Here is a 23,785-nt window from a genome sequence, read left to right on the forward strand (position 1 = left end):
TAGCCCTGGCTGTCCTGGGACACACTCTATATAGACCAGGGTAGCCTCAGAACTCACAGAGATCCACCTGCCTCTGACGCCCCGGAGTGCTGGGATTAAAGGTGTACGCCACCACCGACCAGCAACATATTCTTTTTTTTTTTTTTTTTTCCGTGTCTCACTATGTATCATTGGCTGTCCTGGAACTCACTCTGTAGACTAGGCTGGCCTCAAACTCACAGAGATCTGCCTGCCTCTGCCTTCCAAGTGCTGGGATAAAAGGCGTGAGCCACTACTCCCAACAACTTCTACTTTTCTAACACGAATATTATAAAACAACAATCATTTATTTCTCAAGAGCTCTGGGGACTGGGAAGTCCAAGATACAAAGGGGGTGGTGGTGTGTTCCACCCTCCTGATAGTAAGTAAGTAAATAAATAAATAAATAAATAAATAAATAAATAACTGACTGAATGAGGTTTACTCTGTCTTTTAGTTGTCGGAAGCTAGACTTGCTGCCCGAGAAGCTCATAACCAAAGATGGCAGCCCCCTCTATCCCGCGCACAATGCATAGAAAGGTACTGGTGTGATGTTTTTTTCTTTAGAATTTTGGCAGTAATGTAACCTTTTTTTTTTTTCTGTTCCTTTAAGCTTTTCATTTGTTTATTTTTAACACAAGGGTTTCCATTTGAACCATTTGTATGTGTACAGTTCACTGGCTTTGATTACATTCATGATGTGTCCAACCATTGCTACTGTTTCCTAAATGTTTTTATCCCGGCAAACAGAAATTCTGTCACCGTGAAGTAGTAACTCCTCATCCCACCAACCCCAAACCTTGGTGACCTCTTACCTACTTTTTGTTGCTATGAATTTGATTATTCTGGGTACATATGAGTGCAATAATATACTATTTGTTCTTGATATCTATGATTTTTACATTTAGCATGTTTCTAAGGCACATCCACATTACAGCATATGACAAAGCTTTGTTTTTTAACTAATATTTCATTGTATGTAGGAACCACATTCTGAAATCTCATCTCTCTGTTGATGGACATTGGGTTTGCTTGTACCTCTTGACTATTGTGAATAATGCCACAGTGAACACAGACATACAAAATGCGTGTTTTCACATCTTTCCAGTAGACACAGAGGAGGCTTTGCCTGGTCATATGGTAACTATTTAGTTCTTTTTGAGGAGCTACCCAACTTTTCTATGGTGGCTGAAAACAATTTAATGTCCCTGTCAGCAATGGATAGAGGTTACATTTACTTTTTATTCCCCCCAGAGACAGGGTTTCTCTGTGTAGTCCTGGCTATCCTGGAACTTACTCTGTAGACCAGGCTGGCTTCAAACTCACAGAGAGCCACCTGCCTCTGCTTCCTGAGTGCTGTGATGAAAAGTGCTGCTACCACTGTCTGGCTAACATTTACTTTTTCTGAGTGATACTAGAGGTCAAACACCACAGGTCTTGTGTATGATAGGCAAGAGCTGTAGCGGTAAATGACATCTTAGCCATGTTATTATGATTTTTAATGTGTGTGTGTGTGTGTGTGTGTGTGTGTGTGTGTGTGTGTGTGCTGTGTGGGCATACATGTGCACATTCTGCAGCATGCCCTTTGAGGTCACAGGACATCTTGAAGAGGTGTTCTCTGCTTTTTTGAATTGGGTCTGTCGTGTTCACTGCTGTGTGGACCGGGTTAGTCTGTCTGCAAGTTTCCAGGGACTCTGCTTCCCTCACCCCGCTCTTCCCATAGGGGCACTGTGAATACCTGGGCATGTGGCACGGGTCCAGCTTTTTGTCAGGTCATCCTAGTAGTTAGGAAGTGGCGTGTTGTGGTTTTGATTTTTGTTTCCCGAATTAGTACTGATGTTGGTCATTATTTCATGTATTTATTGGCATTTGTGATTTCTTTGGAGAATTATCTATTCCAGTACTTTTGTGTCCTCTCTCTCTCTCTCTCTCTCTCTTCTCTCTCTCTCTCTCTGTGTGTGTGTGTGTGTGTGTGTGTGTGTGTGTGTGTGTGTGTGTGAGAGAGAGAGAGAGAGAGAGAGAGAGAGAGAGAGAGAGAGAGAGAGAGAGAGAGAGAGATTCATTAGGGTGGAGACAGCAGACTGGGCTCAGTCCTTGGCTTCTGCCTTCCTCGTGGCCTCCAGTGTGTTGCCCACCTGCTTCTGACTTGTGTTGGCATTGCTGTGTGTCCCCTTGTTCTCAATGAACTTGAGTGCCAACTTGTCCTTGAGACCCTGAACAGCTCCATGGCTGTAAACATTACAAAGCTACATTTAGCTATGGGCTTAAAAACTTGATTTACTTTTATTTTATGAGAGTTTTGCCTGTGTGTGTGTGTGTCTATGCACCGTATTCATGCCTGGTGCCTAGAGAGGCCAGAAAAGGGCATTGAATTCCCTGGGACTGGGATTAGAGATGATTATAAGCCACCACGTTCATGCTGGAAACTGGACCCAGGTACACTGGAAGAGCAGAATCCTTTCTTAACACATGAGCCCTCTTTCCAGCCCCTAGCCCTTGTTTTTTTTTTTTTTTTTTTGTTTTGTTTTGTTTTGTTTTGTTTGTTTGGAGATAGACTCTTACTATATAGCTCTGGCTGGATTTGATTTCATAATCTGTGTGCTTCTGCCGCTCAAGTGCAGGATTATAGGCGAAAGCTGAAAACATTTTACAACTGGCGTTATTAAGATGTTATTGGATGCATTGGAATTCATAGACTTATTTCCATAGGAAACCTGTGACAAGAATTCATTTCTGCCCTGACTCTTAGGCATAGTGCTCCATGTTCTGGGCAAAGCTATCCAGGAAGATTGACAGTTTACTGATGACAGATAGGTTTTCATTTATGGTACTTCCTTCTGCTACCCAGGATTCAGCATTCAGCACTGTGAAGCCTTATTCTGGCCAAGTAAAAAGGAGTCCTGTGGCCTGTTTAAAATAGCTGGGTGTGGTTGTGAATTCCTTTAATCCCAGCACTGGGAGGTAGGTGGTACTCTCTGTGAGTTTCAGGCTTGCCTGCTCTATGTAGGGAATTCCAGGCCAGCCAGAGCTAAGAAGGGAAATCCTGTCTTGAACAAAGTAAAACAAACAAACCGAACTCAAACCACAGTAAATGAATAAGTAAATAAAACATCTTGCCTGAGCTTCCTTAGACTTTTTTCTTTTTTTGGTTTTTCGAGACAGGGTTTCTCTATGTAGTTTTGGTGCCTGTCCTTGATCTTGCTCTGTAGACCAACGAGGCTGACCTGGAACAAACGCCTGGCTCTGCCTCTCGAGTGCTGGGATTAAAGGTGTGCGCCACCACTGCCCGGCTGCTTCCCTAGACTTTAAAGTTTGTGATAGAGGATGGTTTTATGTAGATAACTTGATTGCCCCTTTATTTCAGTACTTAACCAGAGAGGTAAAAAATGCTGAGAAGGGAGTGAATATGAGTGAGCATTCCTATGAGGCTGGTGCTCTGCAAGATGTTGGTTTTTTTTTTTTTTTTTTTTTTTTTTTTGGTTTTTTCGAGACAGGGTTTCTCTGTGTAGCTTTGCACCTTTCCTGCATCTCACTCTGTAGCCCAGGCTGTCTGCAAGATGTTTTACCTGAGGTGACATTCAGTCCTGCCAAGGTGGCCAACTTGGGTGGGAAAATGGGGGCTTGGAGCAGTGAAGTAACTTGAAGTCCGTCTTGTTAGAATGACTGAACTGAATTGTGATTCATACTTTCTGCCTCTCTGATTCAAAGTATCAGTTTAGACATGGAAGCAAATGGTAATTAGTGACTGATAATGATTTACTGTATGCAGACAGGAGATAAAGATATGTCAGGATGTGATTATCATAACTGTAGGAAACAGATTATTGATGGTTTAGGAAATAGAAAAGCATGGCCTGTGCTCTCTGGCAGCAACCCATCCCTTTGACAGTCAGGTAGGATTTGCTGCTAGCTTTTTTTCCCCTCTGCTAAGTGTAGGCGAGAGCGAAGTGAACCCTCCAAACTGTACAACTCCACGGGTAGAAATACAGGTTTATTGGAGATCAAACTGCCAAGGCCGTCTGGGGGTGGGGCAGAGAGGAGCAACACGGTGGAAAAGCAAGGGGATTTTAGGACAGTCAGCAGGGTGGGGTCTGGAGCTGGTTGACCAGGACTGGATGCCGTTGCCCAAGAGATGGTTCTGGGGGTTTAAGGAAGACTCCTCATAACCAGAAACCCGGCCTTTAGCCATATGTTGTTTACCCAATAACTATCCTGTTTTCCTGGCCAGAGTTCTTCTGTTTAGGACATTGTCACCAGCACAACCATTTTGGGGGACCACATTGGAATTGACACTGCAGTTTGCTTTTTGATGGTGTTGTAGTCATAATGTGTCTTTAGTTTTATACTCTGCTTCTGTCAGCCATTTTTATCTGGTAAGCGTGTTTTCATGTCACATAAGGATGTTGGTGACATGGTTAGATGCTAATATCTAGGTGATCCTTTTCTCTACATAATAAACTTGTAGCCTGGAAGTGGAGTTCTCTTCTCATCTCCGTGCTGCCAGAGAGTGGGGGTGATTTTTCACACATGCCTCATGTGTTCAAGGCAAGCACGCACCATTTAACTGTGTTTCCAGACATGATAAAGGTTATTTTATTTTGGTTATTTGAGACAGGGTGTCTCTGTGTAACAGCCCTAACTGTCCTGGAACTTGCTTTGTAGACCAGGCTGGCCTCAAACTCACAGTGATCCACTTGGCTCTGCTTCTGAGTGCTGGGATTAAAGGATATTCTACCACACCTGACTGATAATTTTTTAAAATCTGTTTTTAGATTTATTTTATGTTTGTATTTTGCCTACATGTATGTATGTTCACCATGTGTGTCCCTAATGCCCAAGGAGGCCAAGAGAAAATATTAGATTCCTTGGAACTGGAGTTATGGATGGTTCTGAGCCATCATTTGGGTACTGGGAGCCAAACCCTGGTCCTCTGTAACAGCAACAAGTGTCCTTAACCATTGAGCCATCTCTCCAGTTCATAATACATAATTAAAATATAAAATTGGCTAAAATATAAAGTATTGAATGTCCAAAAGGCTATTTGAGGGTGGGGGCTGAGAGCGTAACTTCATCTATTTTATGCTGCTCTCTCGAGAATATGTTTTGATAAAATTATCTTCAACATCTTAAACCATGTATGACCCATAACCTTGGGTTATATTGTCAGAAACATCAGTCCCTCTAATCATTTGTTCATACAGCAGGTATTTGTTAAAAGTTCAAAGAGAACCTAAGTGCTAACATTGGAGCCAATGTATGTGCGTATGCTTAAACCTGTATAGACACAAAGACGTAGAGTATGAAGAATGTGTTACGTAAGCTTCAGCTCACTTTGTTGAGATGACTTAGGTGCTCCAGAAAGTGAAGACATTACTGCTGACCTGTGCATTAGCTGATCCGAACACTGTGAAGATGTGACATCTAATCAAGTTTGGGAAATTAATAGAGGCTGAGTTGATTTCACTGCATTGCTTTCTAGTCATGTTCCCATGTTTTGTTATTTGCTGTGTGGAGTAAAAGTTCTAGGTAGGTCATTCTTCTAAGATTTACCTTAAGATAAATCGTGTTGAGATCTTGGCAATTTTAAAATCAAGCTTAGTGGATTACCTGTTTCCTTAATATGTCTTCATGTTGAGACTAGGAGTTCCTTTTTGTGTGTGAATGAACCTAAGGATGATATATTCTTGAGATTGTAATTGTTTTCTAATTTAGGTAATTTAATCATGTCATCTCATCTGTAAATTAGCTTATTAAAGAACTATATTGCAAGCATAAATTGTATTTAAACTTGATACTTAGGATAAAAAGCAACCATGGTCTCAGTGTAAGTAGGAAGAGCTTTCTACTGGCTTTTTTTTAGTTTTTAGATAAGGTCTTGGTATGTAGCCCAGGCTAGCCTTGAACTTGCAATCTTCCTGCCTCAACTCCCCAAGTGCTAGGCTTATAGGCATGGACCATGATTCCCAGCTGGCGCATTTTGTTTTGAAATTGTTCAAAAAGAATGATGGCAGTAAGATGAATAGATCTTTGTTACCCAGTTTTTGTTGTGGGCCTGGGAATGTTGCACAGATTTCTCGTTTATGGAATGGGATTTGATAAGCGTTTTTTTCTAATGTGGTCTTTGAATCATGTTGTATTTCATAGATGCTCAGCTGACAGATTTACATTTTGTGCCTGAGATTTGCTTTTCCTTATAGTTTTCAGCTGCCTGTTATGCTTTAAAATGTGTTAATATTCTATTATATGGTGTGTTTCCATCCTTATTGTGACCTATGATGTCTGAGGGGAAGATAAATTTGAATGTGGAGATCAGTGTTAATTTATGTGCATCCAGATAATTTTGCTTGGTTGATATTTCATTTGGTTATTTTTTTTTTCAGAACTCATTTAAACTTAGATTTTCAAGGTCTGCTGTTAGACAAATGCCATAAACATAATTTGTGTACTCCAGGAAAGGCAAATGGAACATCAAATGGAGATCAATAAAAATGACATTTCAAAATGCTAGCCTGCAATTTGTGAATCATGCTGAGCCATGCGGCAGAATGAAATTTCCTCTCCCTCAGGGCATGTGCAGTAAATAGGAGGCAGGAGCTGAGTAATCCTGAGAGCTTCCGTCTCCTGTTCTTTCATTCTCTCAAACTTCAAAAGCCTGTCTGAATGCTAAATTTAAAGCAGTATAGGTGAATGATGATGTTGTGGTCATGAGATATGAAATAGATGTAAGATCTGTTTATCTTCTGTCAAGAAAGGCTTAATGAGCTGGTGATGGAGGCCTCTGAAGAGTAGTTTGGGAGGCCTTAAAGGAAGGAAGTAATCAGGGTTCAGAGAGTGGTGTTCTTTCCTCCCTTTGATATTTGTTACTCTAGTTGGGCGAATGGTCCTGTCTGCCCACTATTGCTTTCTGTATTAGGTGCTTTTCTATTGTTGGGATAAAACACCATGACCAAGGCAACTTTATAAAAGAAAGCATTTAAGTGGGCTTATGTTTCAGAGAGTTAGAGTCCTTGATGGTGGACCCAAGAGATGGTAGCAGGAACTGTGGAGAGTTCACATCTTGAACCACAGTAGGAAGTCGAGAGCACCAACTGGCACGAGTCTTGAAACCTCAGAGCCAGCCCCAGTGGCCTAGTTCCTCCAGCAAGGCCACACCTAAGGCTTCCAACTGGGTACTGCTAAGTATTTTGATTGCCCAGTAGTGGGTAGTGAGTTCCTCCGCCAATGCAGTAAGCCAAATCGAGCTGAATTAAAAGGAAAAGGACCAGGTTTAACTTGAGCAAAGCACTCCTGAGTGATCTTGGGGGAAGGGAGGAGGAGAAATCATGTGGCAGGTCTATGGACTGGAGCTTACATACCCTGAAGGTGTGGTTTTGAGCAGCTCTGGGGGAGGAGCCTCAACTTGGTGGGGCTTTCTGAAAGGGGTAGGGTTTGGAGAGGGCGGAGGGGGGCTGAGGTAGAGCTTCCAACGGAACATCTCAACCTTGGATGCATGGGCACTGGTCCAAGTGTGGCTACTTCCTGTTGGCATAGGATGATGTAGGGACAGGGAGTCAGGAGTCAGTGGGCTCACGCTCAGCGGGAGGTGTGGGAGAAGAAGCATTCGGTTAACTGCTACCCTAGAGACCTCAAGGATCTGTTTCTTGAAGAAGCGGAGAAGGCAAGTTAGTAGGAGAAAAAATAAGTTGTTATCACCGGCCATATGAATGGGACTGGCCATGGGGAGAGTGGAGGTTGCCAGTAAGAATGGAACGGAGCTGGGCCCTGGTTGTACTGACAGAGATGAATGGGCAAGGCAGAAGAGCAGATAGGCCCCTCATTGGGACAGTTCGGAAAACGGAGGGTGGAGGGTCCCAGTCGCTAGACAGACCATCTATCCTGGATAGGTGCCTGCTTGAGAGAGGTGGTCCCAGCACTGATGTTCCAGGAGCCTGGGGGGATAGCACATGAAATTGGGGGACGATGTGTTCCATCACAACTGCTGCCTCCATCCATCCTGTAAAGGTGTCAACAGGAGCTAAGAGATAACAGAGCTTTTTATGAATGAGCATGTGGGTGAGGTCAACCTGCTAGTACGCCCAGTTGGTGTTTTCAGAGCTGGTGTATCTGGAGGGCCCCCTTCGGGTTGACCTTGGCACACCTCTAGCCGGAGGAGTGGACCTGTCAAACACAGGCTGGAAGATGGGTGGGGTCAAAAAGAGGCGCTAGAGACTGATACCAATTTCCACCAGGCCAGATTTCTTGATACAGTAGCAGAACTCTTTCCAGGAACATGCAGGTGCCTGTAAAACAGCTGGAACAGATTTATCATAGCAAAGGCTATGTCTTTGGGTTAAAACATTTTTCCTCGGGCCTGGTTTTAGCCTGATGAAATACACCTTTAAGTCTATACTTAGAAGACAACCAGAGGAAATTTACTGACTGAAAGAGGTTGAGGGAGTGAAGGAGGGGGTGGGGGAGAGGCTGAGGAGCAGGGGAGGAGGAACGGTTGAACACACCTGCAGGCTTCCACACCCTCTTTAGTGCTGACTGTTTGAGAGGGGGAGGAGTTGGCACTTGAGCAGAGTTTTGTCCTGTGTGGCTGGAGACGATACAGTAATGCCAAAAAAGCCTCTACGGAGTCCTAAAAGCTGGAACCAGTAAAATCTACAGAAATTCAAGAACTTCTGAAAGCTGTTTGTAGTCAGTGCTCTCTCTGTTTATTAAAACTGCGTTTATTAAAACTCTGAACCTCCAAAATTCCAGTATAGTAATAGCATAGAAAGGGGACAGATGTCTGAAACATCTTTACATACCTTAAGTGGGAAATTACATCTGAAACCTGTTATCCTTTGCTGTGAAGCCTGTGAACCAGGCAAACCTGTCTGTATTTTAACAGGAAACTTAACTAATGAACTAATAAGCTACCAAGGTGTTTGTAGCCTTGGGAGGTCGAGGGAGAGCTGGTAAACTGGTAAATCTATCAGTACCCCAGTCATCAAACGCCAGAGCTGAGAAGGATAAATTTCACCCGAGTAAGCAGGAGTGAGAGACAGCTTTCCAGTTGCCTAGGCAGCTTTCTCAGATTTCTTCATGGTCGTTGGGGACAGGGGTCCCAGGGCAATATCAGTCTTCAGTCTGCCAGGCTCAGAAGCTCTGACAGACTTTCTTGTGGAGTAGGAATTTGGGGAGACCAGCCTACCCTGTCTTGGCAAAGCGGGACAATCAATTCCCCAGTGTCCACCTTGGGCACGGTCTGGACAGGGTCTTAGCAGCAGTTAAGGTGCAAGGCAGTTTTCTGCCATGTGGCTGGCTTTGCTACATTTAAAACAAGCTCCAGGTGGAAGTTCTTTTGCAGCCATCCATCTTCCTTGGAGGAGATACAGGGTGCTGCCAGGAGCTGGCGTCTATCTCTTCTCTAGCATGAGGAACTTTTTTTTTTTTTTTTTTTAATTAAATGCCATATTCTTTGAAGTGTTTGAGAATCAGGGGATCATTATCTGTTAGGTATAAGCAGTTTAGTATCTCTAGAAGGCAAAACCCAGTTTTCACAGGGTAAACAATTTAGTGTTTCTAAAATCAATACCAAGGGGATACTCTTATGTTACAAAATCTGGCTGCCAGGAAGATACATCCCTGTACATGGATGTATGGAGGTGGAGCTTTGACGCCTCAGTAAACCAGCATTGATTTAAATCCTATCTTTCATAAACCTTGTTTTTAGAACAGGACAGGAATTATCATACCAAAATCTATCCTAATCTAAAATACTTTGGAGACCTGTTGTCTCTTGGTGGACCTACTCTGGGTGGTCACCTTTACTTAAGATGGCAGTGAAGTCATATGACCTCCCTCTTCACCATCCTTAGTCAAAATGGTGGCTGCCCACTTGTTGTATTTAATTAAGGTGGTGGCAGACCACATTGTTTCTTGGAGCGGTTTGAATTTGGAATTCCAAGTTTTAAGCTAACTTTTTTTTTTTTTTTTTTTTTTTTTTTTTGGTTTTTCGAGACAGGGTTTCTCTGTGTAGCTTTCTGCCTTTCCTGGATCTCGCTCTGTAGACCAGGCTGGCCTCTGTCTCCCAAGTGTTGGGATTAAAGGCATGGGCCACCGCTGCCCGGCTTAAGCTAAACTTTTTGTTACAGATTTTGTTTGTTTGTTTTTCCAAGACAGGGTTTCTCTGTGTAGTTTTGGTGCCTGTCCTGGATCTTGCTCTGTAGACCAGGCTGGCCTTGAACTCACTGAGATCCACCTGGCTCTGCCTCCCGAGTGCTGGAATCAAAGGTGTGCACCACGACCGCTTGATGGTTACAGATTTTTTTTAACCGTACCCAATTCTTTAGTAGCTGTTTTTTTTCTTTGAATAAGGCAGAACAACATAGAATAACTTTCTCTGTCATCACATTAGAATCAGCAAGTCCCAGAGGCAAATTCTGAGCCCAGCTAGTTGTAGCAGCTGAGCTATTACCAAGCAAGACACATAGAACATGTAAACTCAGACATCCAAGACCAGTCAGAAACAAGCATGCAGTGGCCACATTTCCTAAAAGAGGGCAGTGGTGGCGCACGCCTTTAATCCCAGCTCTTGGAGGGAGAGGCAGGCGGATCTCTGTGAGTTTGAGGCCAGCCTGGACTACAGAATGAGTCCCAGGAAAGGCGCAAAGCTACACAGAGAAACTGTCTCGAAAAACAAAAACAAAACAAAACAAAACAAAACAAAACAAAACAAATACATTTCAAAAAAAAAAAAAAAATCCTGAAAGAGTTTGCAGTATACAGCTCTGCCTAGAGGCGTGTTTCTCTGAGTGCAGATGCTGTCAAGTTGATCATGACGTGAACTGTCTCAGGCATCTTCCTTGTTTTCTTCGGTCTTATAAGGCCTGTGTTTGTTGTGGTTGAGTGTGTTCATGTCCAGTACCAAATGTGCCCACTGCCTGCATGGTAGTGTGCCTCTGTGCTAAGCCACGGCTTGATGGCAGACAACTCTTCACTGGGGTTCTAGTAATGACTTCAGTACATGATGGCGTTAGGAACTGGGACCACACTTTCTTAGGAGCATAGAGTTGAGCTATGCTCACACCTCTGCTGACAGCAGTTACCCATCCAACACCAACAGCATACATGGACCAAAATAAAGTGTGAAAATAATGAAAGTGATGAAATAACAGTCTGGGTTTTGCTTTGATCCAGAATGATACACTTTCTTTGATACAGTGATTGTGAGAAACAAGCCCCCAGCCCTATGATAATGATGTCAAGATACTCCAAATATTGAAAGCAGGCTGTTGATATTCCAAGTATTGAACTTCCTGCAGATCCTTCCCCCAGGACCCATGGCAGCCCAGACGAACTTCCATATTCACACAGTGGGTGTTCAGATTCCAGTTTGGCACAAACCAGTGGTTTTTATAGTCACAATGCAAATTCTACCCCCTGTTCCTTACTGGTGGGGAGCACAATTCATGATCATCTGGTGTGGCCCTGCCCCAAACTCCCCATCCTCTTGGGGCTCAAGATTCCCTCCCGACTCTGATACATGGTCTCCGCCAGGATGTAGACTGTCCAGTGCATCCTATCTGCGATGCACTACAAGCTCCTAGGTCAGCAGCGGGCCAGGGCCTACTGCTCGCTCACTTGTGACCCGGCCAACTTCAGTCTAAGCGCCTCTGGCACTGGAAATAAGTCACTTGTGTTTCGTTGTCATGGCGAAGCAGCCCATTTTTGTCTTGCTTTCAGTCTGCATGTTCTGGGTTTGGTGTCTACTTTTGCTTCTCTCTTGTTTTCTTTATATTATAGTGTGTGTTTTCTCCCTTTTAGGGTGGTGGTGGTGTTTCTTTTATATTTTTCTATCACCTTTGAAACTTGCCTGTATGATATATGTGTGTAAGTATAGGTGCACGTGGCCACAGCACAGGTGTGGAGGTCAGAGGACAATTTTGGGGGGGTTGGTCCTCCTTGTCCACTGTGGTTTTGTGAGTCCTGGGGATTGAACTCAAGTCATCAGGCTTTTGTGGCAAGTGCTTTACCTGGTAAGTCATGTTGCTAGTCCTCCTTTGTGCCGTTCTACGCCATGCTAATCCTTTCTCTGACCTTTATCCGTGTAAAATGAGAAAAGACCGTCTGTTTCTTCCTTGTGTCTTATCACTGTCATTTTAGGTGAATTTTTTCCCCTTTAGATTACTTTTGATGCTTCTGAGTCTGTCTTAGCGTTCTTGAGCTTGACTCTTTAGTTTTAGGCTATATGTGGGTCTGTGTGCTACTCCATAGCAAAAGCTCTGCACCCCAACTGCCCCCCTCCTCCCGCATTGCGTTGTGCTGCCGCTGTCGTCCTTGCCTTTGTTCAGACTCTGTGACTGGCTTCAGTGCCCAGAACAGCCCTTTGGCCGGACTTGTTTACGTATCGATTTGGCTGAAAGTCAAAGCAGTTTCCATCTTGAAGCGAAAGTCTTTTATTTAAAAGTTTTTTTTTTATAAGAATCTGTGTGTTGCTGCTCCGTAATTCCATTTATGTGACATGTCTCGAGTAGGCAAATCCCTGGAGACTAGAAGTGAAGTCGTGGTGGCCAAGGCTAGAGGGTGGGGTAATGGGGAGCACCTGCCAATGGGGTGCGGTTTCTTTTTGTGGGGATGAAAATGACCTGGAATTAGGCTATGGCAGTGGAGCATGACTTCATAAATACCCTATCCACCATTGACTTGTACACAGCAACTGGGGGAATTGTGTTCCCTTGTATTGTAAGCCTGCGGATTACATCTCAGTTTGAAAGAGCTGTCTGAGGCAGTAGAAGCAGTAGTCCTGAAGCTTCGAGAAGAACTGCCCTTGCCCAGAGGAGCTGCAGCCAGCTCTTGTGGGTGATTTCTTTTAGAATTAGCCTCCTTCCCTTTACTTCTTTTTGTGTACCGTAAGGCACACAAGGTTGGTTGTTCCCTTTTATGGAATTAAGATCGATATTAGCTAGCCTATGTAAAAATCTCTCTCAGCCTTTCAGCTGGCAGTTTTTAGCAGTAATTGGTGACTGTTGTCCAGAGCTTAAGAAGGGTCTGATCATTGCTTAATGCATAGTGAGTGCTGTGGAAGTACCCACTGGGGGCTGCCTCATTGGTAGGTGTTTGATTCTTCCCCTCCTGTTCTTTTTGCTTTATTTGTTTATTTATTTTTGGCTGCACTGGAGACCAACCTGGTGGCCTTGTAGTCTGGAACAACAGTACAGTTGACTTTCTACAATAGCTTTTGCTCTACCACCTGGATAAGTTTGCTTACCAGTTCAGCAGCCTTTCTGAAGCTTTTCTTAGGACTTTATACATCTATGACAATGCTGACCATGATTAAAGAAATTTTAATATTCCCTGTCCCATCCATTATTTTGTCTAATTAGGTTGGCTAGAAACTCTAGCAGATGAAATCTAAGAATACCTTGCTTCAAGCTTAGGGGGAAGGCAGCTAGTCTTTCCTCAGTAAGATGTCAGCCTTGAGGTTTCCTTAGATAAGCTTTATAAGGTTGTGGGAGTGGATCCCTTCTTTTCATTTTTGAAAGGGATCTGCCTCTTTGCTGCTCCCCCTGCTGCTCCCCCATGCTCTGTTCCCTCCAGTCACTGTTTTGAGTTGTACAGTATCTGGAAACTTATTTTGCACGTTCTGTCAGGTTTTGAGGGTCAGAATGGTAAGTCTGGACTCAGTGAGTCCACCCCTGGATGGACAGGCAGCATGGTGATTCAGCATCAGGGCTGCTAAAGTCCTGCTAGTCTTCCCACTGGCCATCTGGGCCCTGGGGCCCTTCCTTGCTGACTGACTGTGTGTCACTGTGGAGTTTCCTCCTCTCCTCCTCTCTCTTTCTTCTTTGCAGTCATGAATAAAGCTGTCAGCGGAGCACTTACCATGGGGCTGGAGACATTTCAGTTGTAGGCAGCCAGCTGATTTCCTGTGTACCCGTTTAGAATCTTTGTCACTGCCTGGGGCCTTTGAAGTGAAACTGCTTAGAAAAAGTTCTAATGTGCTCAGGATTCCTCTTTTACAGCTTCTGCCCTGCGGCTCCAATGTTGGTTGACTGACCTGTGGACCACAGGGCTCCTGGAGCGCAGCCGTGTGCCATGCTTGCGCTCACACACGCATGCTCCTGTCTGTCCTTAATGGCTCATTCTTTGTCCTTCTGTGTTCTTACTCTGAATTTGTAACTGGCGTCACATGTATAAAACTATCTACAGCTTTTAAGACATAATGACTGTGTTTTCTTCAGTAATCTTTAATACATTGAAAAACGAAAATAAATTGAGAAATAGTAACTCTAAAACAGATTTGAAAGCAAACAAATGGGATATCCAATACTGACCCTGTTTGTGATTTTTGAGACTGTTTCACTGTTTGGTCCAGGCTGGCCTGGGACTCATGATCTTCCTGCTTCAGTTTATGGTGCTAGGGTTGCAGACATGTGCGCCACACCTGTCCGGAATAGTCCTTTGAAAGGCTCTGGGTCCTGCCTTGCCGGCTTGGGGAGGGCTGCTGACTGCCTGTGTCAGTACTGCTAAGAGCAGAGAGCTCGGTCGGAACATCTTTCCTTTTAGGAGGTAATTTTTCCTGCTAAATATGTCATAAGAACTTGAAGAATGATTTTGATTTCTCATTTTAAAATGACTGCCAACTGAGCCAGACTGTTTAACATGTCAAAGTTAGAGCACATGGATTTGTCAATAAATTTAAATGTGCTAGTAGTTGCCATTACTACTAAATTGTTTGAGTAATATATTATATTCACATTTTAAATGGATATTGATCTTCATTCAGTGACTAAATTGGAGCATCTCAATTCTTATGAAATTGCTGACTCTTTTCCACTTTGTAGGTATACAGCCAGACATAAATTCTAGCCAACATTCCATAGATCCTTTTTCTTATTTTTGCTTCTTTATGCAATACTCTTTGGGAAGTAAGAATACTTTGTGAAAACTAAAAATAGCAAAAGCAAAGTACATTGTCTTTTTTTTTTTTTTTTTTTTTTTTTTTTTGGAGACAGGATTTCTTTGTGTAGTTTTGATGCCTGTCCTGGATCTTGCTCTGTAGACCAGGCTGGCCTCGAATTCACAGAGATCCACCTGTCTCTGCCTCCAAGTACTGGGATTAAAGGCGTGCGCCACTGCTGCGTGGCCCAGAGGACATTGTCTTAAAAAACAAAACAAAGTTAACACACTCCCTGTGTCCTCTGTTGTGTCTTGAAGGTACCTGAGTTTTATTCAGTTGCCCTTGACTCAAAGAAAGTTCTGTCGAAGTTGCCAGCAATTGCTGTTACCTGTGGATTGGGGGGAGCACGGTGAGCACCAGCTGTTGCCTGACATCTCCATCACCCAGCTCCGAAGGCCCAGTCAGCTGCTCTACCCACTGGAGAACAAGAAGACGCACGCCCAGTACCTGTTTGCTGAGAGGAGCTGCCAGTTTCTGGCAGGCCTCCTTGCCACCCTCGGCTTCAGAAGAGTACTCTGTGTTGGAACACCCAGGTCTGGTCCACTTTCAAAAGTTCTCCTCGCAGCCCGACTCTATGCGTACAAACATTTGTAGGAAGCAGTTCGGTACTGTGTGCAGAGTGAGGTGCGAAGCTCTGGATGTGAGAGGAAGTGGAAAGCGTGGCCTCTCAAAGAGTTTGCAGCCTGTATCCCATGTGAGGGAAGCCTTCATGTAGGGTGGATGCTTTCTGATCTTAGATTGAAATTTTTTATGTTAGATTTCTCTGTTAAATTCTGCCCTTTAAAAAATATCTGCAGACCTCACCGGGGCCAGATTCTCTGCAGTGTTTCATTGAAATGTCTGAGATGGGGGAGAACAGCAATGGTTTTGTTTGCTGATTGTCTGTGGCATTTGTAGTTTCTGATTAAATTTGCTTTCATTGCTTGCTTCAGGCTACACGAGCAGATCAGACTGGCAGCACCAGGTGAGAAGTCCAACACGAAAAGCCTTTTATTGGATATTGATTTTCGGTAGGTTTATAATATAGTATTTCTTCTTTATTGTCTCATTTCTTTGTGTTTTTCTCTCCTTAACTGTTCATAACCTGTCACACTCTTTAACTACATTCAGTAGTCATAGGTTGGGAACACCTTGTTGGTCATGTAACACCAACACTCAACCTTTGGGATCTCAAAAAAGCTGGCAGTTGATTTCTCTTTTTCCTACTGTGCGTCACAGATGCTCTGAATGTGTCTCCTTGTATGTGACTTAGAGATGAGTCCTCCAAAATGCAGTCCTTTCTAATGTCCTGATCCTTCCAGGTAAACCGAACTGCCTCCTTTGTGGTCAGATTGTTGGGACTTTGTTTCTGCTTCAGATCTGGTCATGTGATAAGAGGTTTTAAAAACACAAGTCTTACCAGATGATGTGCACACTGCTTCCCAGATGCAGCCGGAAGTGGAGGGAGTGCTGACTTGGAATAGGCAGGTCTTGGGCTGAGAGTTAGGAAGCAGGTATGTTCGTGGGAGATAGCGGTGTGAGGGAACCGGATGGCACGTCTCCTTTTGGGATGACAGCCAGTGCTGACTTGGAATGTAACTGGTACAAGTGTCCCTCCACTGCCTGAGTGTGCAGAGTTGAGTGTTCCTCTTAGTTTCTATACTGCTTTCAGTGCCACCTCATAGAGACCTTATGAGACAGTTATTCTTAGAAGTGTTTACATATGGTTGAATATAGTAAAGGGATCAGACTTTGTCTTTCATTTAGATATGATAGTGTCTGTTTGATCAGTGCTACAATTTTGTTAGAATATGTGACAATAAATATGCAAATAAGGCAGGTTTGGAAAAATGATTTTGTATGTGTAAATGTTTTACCTGAATGTAATCTAGACACCACATTGTGTGCCTGGTACCTGTGGACGTGAGAAAAGGGCATCGGATCCCCTGGACCTGGAGTTAAGGATGGTTGTGAGCCACCATGTGGATGCTGGGACCTGAACTTGGGTCCTCTGTAAGAGCAACAAGTGCTCTTAAACACTGATAATCTGCGCATCCCCAAAGCAGAGACTTTTTAAAATTTTATTTTTATTTCATGTGCATTGGTGTTTTGATCTACATGTATGTCTGTGTGAGGGTGTCGGCTCCTCTGGAACTGGAGTTACAGACAGTTGTGAGCTGTCATGTGGGTTCTGGGAATTGAACTCAGGTCCTCTGGTAGAGCAGCCAGTGCTCTTAACCACTGAGCTATCTCACCATCCCCACCACCCCCCAAGCAGATTCTTAAAGTGTAAAATGTCACATGAAACAGCAGGGCTTTGGGGCTGGGAAGATGGCGCAGGGTTAAGGAGGGGGATGGGGGAGGCGCGCATGCCCGAGGACCTGAGTTCAGGTAAACCGTGTGTGTGACAGAATGAACTCTGTACCCCGGCTCTGTGAAGCTCTGTGATGAGAGCATCGCTAGGGCTTGCTGACCAGCCAGGCTCCCTGAAAAGGTGAGCTCCAGATTCAGGAGGAAAGCCTTTCTCCAGAAAGGAAGTGGAGCAACGACTGAGGAAGATGGCCAACGTTAACCCCTGACTTCCTCGTATGCCCACACACCTGCCGCCTCCAAAAGCACAGATTGTGTGGTGTATTTTTCTTTATACTTCCAAGTCAACTTTATACTGTCTGCAGCGGTTCCTGGTTCTTCATGCCACTCTCTTAGCCATAGGGACAGGGCTGGCTCTTTAACCACTTACCCCTTGTTGACAGAACTTGTCTGTGTTTAACAGCATCCTTCAAATCGTAAAAGATTTATTTAAAATTATGTGTATGTGTGTCTGTGTGTGGGAATGTGCATGTGAGTGTAGGTGCCTTCAGAGGCCCAAAGAGGGCATTATTAGATTCTCAGAATTGGAGTCGTAGGTGGTTGTGAACCACCTGATGTGGGTGCTGGGAACTGAATTTGGGTCAGAACTGCTGATCCATCTCTCCTCGACTGTATTTTTAAATTGGGATGTAATTATTATCATTTACCATTTTGAGATGTGTGTCTCACTGGTTTCCAGTGAGTGGTCAGTATGTTGTGCAGACATGTCACTGTCTACTCCAGAACATTTTATTCGTTTCTTTATTTGGGGCACAGGGTCTCATCTAGTCCACTCTGGCCTTGAGTGCCTGGCCTTAAACTCCTGATCTACCTCTCAGGTGCTGGGATCACGGGTGTAATCCACTGTGCTTGTGTGGGAGCGTTCCCATCACACAGAAAAGAAACCTCGTGGTCACCTCCTGACAGCTTCCTTCTGGCTCCATGGGTTTGCCTGTTCTGGACATTTTATACGGATGGACCCATTCAGTATGTGACTTTGTGTCTGGCTTCTTTTAGTTAGCACCATGTTCGCAAGGCTTATACATACAGTATACAACAGCATCGCCTTTCTTTCTGTGATTGTTTAATAGCCACTGTATAGAGACATCAAATTTCTCTTTTAAAATTCTGTATTCCATTCTTTAAATACAGTGGCAGTCACTATAAATGCATTGTTTTATATGTAGAAGTTTAACCTTGTTTTTTTTTTTTATCATGTAGCAAAGTATTTTTTGAGTTCTTAGAATATGTCAGGTACTGTATAACTCATTCCTCATAATAGCCCTAGACAGTAGGTGGTGCCGTCGTCCTCGTCTTCCAGGTGAAAAAACGGGCGTACAAAGAAGCCAGGTGACCAAGCCAGAACTCAAAGCCAGGCATTCTCCACTGCAAGTGGAAATCCTTGTCCTCTGAATTTTAGATAAGCCCTTTCTCCTTTCCAGCCTTCCCTCTCCGTTCCTTCTCCTGGCGTGCCTTGTTCCATGAAGGTTTTCGTGTGAACCGGTAACTTTTGCCAAGTTCATTACGTATTTTTTAGACTAAGACACTCTGACTGGTTGCGAGCACTGCGTTGGTGTCGCCGCGTCTGTTGATATGAAAGCGTTTCTTCCTTCATGTTGCTGAAGTCCAGGCCGCCTCCGCTTTGTTCCAGTCTGGGCCTCACACTGTGTTGTTAGACTTCCATCCCTCTGTGTGGCCTTTTATCACCAGGTGCTGTCCTTTAACTTCCTTCGAACTGCTGGGGCACTTGGGTGGCATATGTGTTCCACTCACTTTGCCCTGCTGCCCCAACAGTAGAAAGAGGTGGTCTTTCCTGAGAGCCTTGGCGGCAGAACTCCCAAGAGTGCTCCGATTAGCTTGCTGGAGCCACGTGCCACTTCCGTTCTCGAAGCCAGCAATGCGGGCAGCGCTGACCGGGCAGATGGACCATGCTCTGTACAGGACGGAAAGGGGACGGACGGAAAAGGGACGGATGGAAAAGGGGACGGACGGAAAGGGGACGGACGGAAAGGGGACGGACGGAAAAGGGGACGGACGGAAAAGGGGACGGACGGAAAAGGGGACGGACGGAAAAGGGGAAATGGGTGCTCCTCAGTGAGACAAAGCTGGTGCCTGTCCCCGAAGCAGTCAAGACAGAGTCAGGGCCTCCTTCTGGGCTGGTTTTCCTTCAGCAGGAATCAGTAGCAGGGACCTCCTTGAGTTCACACAGTTTCCATGACTCTGACGTCAAGAGGATCTGTGAGGTAGCTGTGGGACGACTCAGGCAGAGAGGAGCCGGGACAACCACACTCTGTCACCTCAGGAGCCTCTCAGAGGGCAAGGGTCTCAGGTTTCTTTTGTAAAGGAAAGTGGTTGTAGATTCGGCTACCCCAAATCCAGATTTTCGCTTTTCCAATCTTTTAACATTTTTTTAAACATTAAAAAAAAAATAGGTCCACAACAGTGTTTTCTTCCATTTGCTTTATTTCAGGCATGTTTCTTTTTAATTGAGATGTATTTCACACATACAAAACAATTCTCTCAGGTATGCTCATAAGATTGTGGCACCACATCTCTCTCTGTCTTTGAAAAGAATTACTCTCCCAGTGAGCATTCATTCCCTGATCCAGCCTTTGGCCACCACTCTGCCTTCTTTATGGGTATCTCTGTACACAGGGTCATAGAGTAGGCAGCCTTTCATGGTCCATCCATGTGGGAGCATGTACCAGGACACCTCTTTTACATGGATGAGTAATATTCCAAAGTGTGGATTATGCATGTTTTATTTATACTGTATTTTTTTTCCAATGGCCCAATTGGCTTGCTTCCCAATATCCCCCAGTTGTGGGGTAGTAGAACCTTTAGTGTTAGTTGGGGCTAATGGGAGGCTCTGGGTGGGGGGGTATGCACTTGGAAGGTAGTTATCATAGGTCACATTGGTCGTTCCCACAACAAACGTTGATAGCCAGGCCTGATGGCTCATGCCTGTAATCCTACCACTTAGGAGGCTGAATCAGGAGGATTGTCACAAGTTCAGGGCACTCTGGTTTCCTGTTGCCCCATGAGCGGCCTGTTAAGGCTATACAAGTACCTCAACAGCAGTGTTTTCTGTTGTGGGCTATAGATAGCGGGGGCTGAGTGATGTGAAGTTAACATTTGCTAAGATGGTTTCTCTACGCTCTAATTTTAGCGTGAAAGATGTGAGACTCTATTTGGCAAACTATTATCCAAATAAAGTTAGAGCAAAAAATGAATTTCTTAGGTTCATTTATGAAGTAATTTTATTCAGCTCTTGATTACATTTCCTGTGGAAGAGCGTGCTTCACACTTGGTGACTGACTCTCATTTAAAGAGAATGAATGGCCAAATTAAGCCGATGTCCTTTTGAGCAGTTTTCAAGTGCATGCTTTTCTGATTGGTTTTGTTTGCCTTGTTCACTGGAGAGAATAATTCTTTGTGGCCAATTTCATTTTAAGAGGGCAATGTTGGGTGATTTTTTTATATCATTTAAAATATGAATAATTATGTTCCCTTGTTTATTTTTGATGGAAGCTTAGAACTGAAATCTTGGCCTTTCCTCGCCTGGCTCTGCATACTGCTGCCCAGAATGCGTTGGACAGGTGTGCTGTGCTGGAGTTTATGTAAATCAAATTCTCTTTTTAATTTTTAAAAGTGACTCTACCTTTGTGAAACAATGAACAAAAAGAAAGATAAATTAAAAGGATTGTATTTTCCTTTTTTAAAAGACAGAACCCCCTCAAATGAAGGTAGACCACATCTGGCAGTACTAGGATTGGTTAAACAATTAAAAAGTAGAGCACAGTGGTGTAGATGTATAATCCTATCACTTAGGAGCCTGAAGCAGGAGAACCACTGTGAGTTCAAGGCTAGCCTGGGCTACAGTGAGTTCCAGGGCAGCCTGAGGTACAGAATGTCATCCTGTCTCAGAAGATGAAAATCAACAAACAAGCAAGCAAGACCCTTGATGACACGGGAAGCTGTTTGTCTACTGATAGTAGTTGCCATCACCCCGCAGTTTGTGGTGTGTTCCTGAGGTGCCCGAGCCTTTATTTACTCCTTCAGTTCCCATTCATATTTTATAAACAGCAGATATGCCGACTGCATCTTAAATAACAGTAAGGAATGGTGAACAGCTTAACCATTAACAGAATGACTCCCTCTCCACAGGGCAAGCAGAAAGGGGTGTAGATTATGATCTGGGGAATAAAACCATGATTTTCTAGTACTGGTGGCATTAAGACACACGTCTTTATAGCTAATATTTATTAGAGTAAATACACGCTTTAGTGTGTGCTCTGTATCATTGTCTTACTTGCTCTATGAAGTCCTAGGGAACTTATTTTTCCCATTTCATTGATGAAGAAACTGAGGCTTGGAAAGGTTGACTGATTTACTTCCTAAGGTTACATAGTACACAAGGGACCGAGAGCTTGAACCAGATCTCTGACCACAGAGCCTGTGCTCTTACCACACTATAAATCAGAAGAGGCTGGACCAGGGCCCCTGCCGTAAGAAACACTCACCCTGGGTGCCAGTCCTTACACACAGTGAGGGATGTGCGGTACAAGCCATGCCACTACCAGGGTTTTTCAAGGGGCTGTAGAAGTAAGGCTGCGTTCCTGATTTTTTATTTTTTTTTTTTCCAGTTTTTCCAACAAGGATGGCGTGGTCCATATATGAATTACTTATAATAAGGGAGAAAAAGTTCAAGATTTTTTCACATTTCTGTGTGAAAAACCCAGGAAACAGCACTGAACACAGCAAGGCCAGGTCCACAGATGAGGAAACAGGTAGTCGGCTGGGAAACAAAAGATTTGGTCTTCTACATAATTAAGTAAATATAAACTAAGCCGTTATGCAGTATGAGGTTTTCTTAGCCAATTAGTTAAAAAAAAAAATTATACAATCTCAATTCCCAAAGCTGGTACTCTGATTCATTTTTGATGGCATTTTTTTTAAAGTAGTGATTTTAAAGTAGTGACTAGATAGAATAATTCATTCAGTAAATAAATATGCTTCTCTCCTGGCACAAATTCAGCAAACACTAAATGCTCATACTTCTTTCAGTATTATATTGAGAAATATATTTTATTAAACTAATTTGCATTAGACAAGGAAAACTTCTACATCAAGTGCTTTTTTTTTTTTTTTAATCACAGGAGAAATAATAGCTGTTGAGCAGAAATGTTGACTTAAGATTTCCTTAACCATGAGAGACTGGAGAGATGGCTTAGAAGAACACAGACTGCTCTTGCAGAGGACTCACATCAAGCACCTCACAACACCTGTAATTCTCGATCCAGATGCTAGACAGCCTCTGGCCTCTGCAGTCATCTTGCACTCATGTACACAAACCCCCACACAGACACATAGTTAAAAATGAAAATAAGATCTTAGAAAACTCTTAACCAGGAGAGACGTATTTTAATTGTGATCACACTGCAGACTTAAGTTGCATAATATGTCTAGCCCGTTTGTTTATGTGTGGTGTTCTGGTCCATGAGAATGTGTGTCTTTCATTTGCTGCTTGTGTAGTTCAGAGTTGAACATAGGACCTTAGGAATATTAATTAGGCAAGTGCTCCGTCACTGAGGACCTCTGTTCTCAGCCCTTACGTTTTATTTGAGGTAGTCTCACCAAGTTGCCCTTGAATTCACTCTGTGACTCAGGGTGGCTTTGAACATTCCATCCTCCTTCCTCAACCTCCCAAATAGCTGGGCTTGCAGGCCTATACCACCAGCCTACTTGGATCCTGTATCTTCTGTATGATTATTCTTTGGTTTTGCCACTGGCCTACCTGGGAAAATAAATTCAATATGTACTGTTATAGATTCACTTAAGTTTTTGTAAAGTATTTCTTATTTAAAAACAAACAAACAAAAGATGATGAAATTTATTTAATCAAGATGTGATTTTGTAGTTTAAAAATATAGTGTAGTGTTTGCTTATTTGCTGTATTGTGTGCCTGAGCATGTCATCTGGTAATGAATTCTTTTACAGATATTCGCAATTTTACCTGGAAGATAGCTTTTGCCGCTATAATATGTTCAATCATCATTTCTTTGATGGAAAGGTAAGATTTATGACCATCATCTCTTTCTCCTGTTATTGTTGATTAACAAATTCAAGAGTACCTTTTTGTTGCTATTATTTTTTTAATCATTTCTTAGTGTATTTTTCCTTTTTTTTTTTCTTCTTGTTTTGTTTAGTGGTGCTGGCATTGAATTTAGGGCCTCATGTGCTCCACCACTGAGTCGCGTCCGTCTCCTTCACTGGTTATTTACTGAGCTACTAGAAGGGAATCTTTGTTCCGGTTTCGTCATTTCTCTTCAGGCAGCGTCTCACTGTATAGTCTGCCTAGCCTGCCACTCATCATGTACAGTAGGTTAGCCTGGCCTCGGACTAAGGGAATTTTCCCGCCTCTGCCTTCTACGTGCTGGAATTATACTTGAGTGCTCCACACTTGGCGAGGCCCACAGGGCTCCATGTGTTCTGACTTCTGTTAACCTT

At 43.5% G+C, this 23,785-nt stretch overlaps 1 protein-coding gene across 2 annotated transcripts in view; it reads left to right on the forward strand.

The window, feature by feature from the left end:
* The window catches only part of Zcchc4 (zinc finger CCHC-type containing 4), a 47,598-nt gene that overhangs the window by 1,692 nt on the left and 22,121 nt on the right, over positions 1 to 23,785 (forward strand). The window contains exons 3-6 of one of the 2 annotated variants that reach the window (XM_028865908.2): positions 476 to 558; positions 15,205 to 15,480; positions 15,880 to 15,957; positions 23,276 to 23,348. In XM_028865908.2, the coding sequence (XP_028721741.1) occupies positions 476 to 558; positions 15,205 to 15,480; positions 15,880 to 15,957; positions 23,276 to 23,348 (510 nt within the window). Of the gene's footprint in view, positions 1 to 475; positions 559 to 15,204; positions 15,642 to 15,879; positions 15,958 to 23,275; positions 23,349 to 23,785 lie in introns of those variants that run through there. The other variant, XM_028865909.1, reaches the window with a different exon arrangement.

Source organism: Peromyscus leucopus, chromosome 10 (genome assembly GCF_004664715.2).
Source record: "Peromyscus leucopus breed LL Stock chromosome 10, UCI_PerLeu_2.1, whole genome shotgun sequence".
Taxonomy (NCBI): domain Eukaryota; kingdom Metazoa; phylum Chordata; class Mammalia; order Rodentia; family Cricetidae; genus Peromyscus; species Peromyscus leucopus.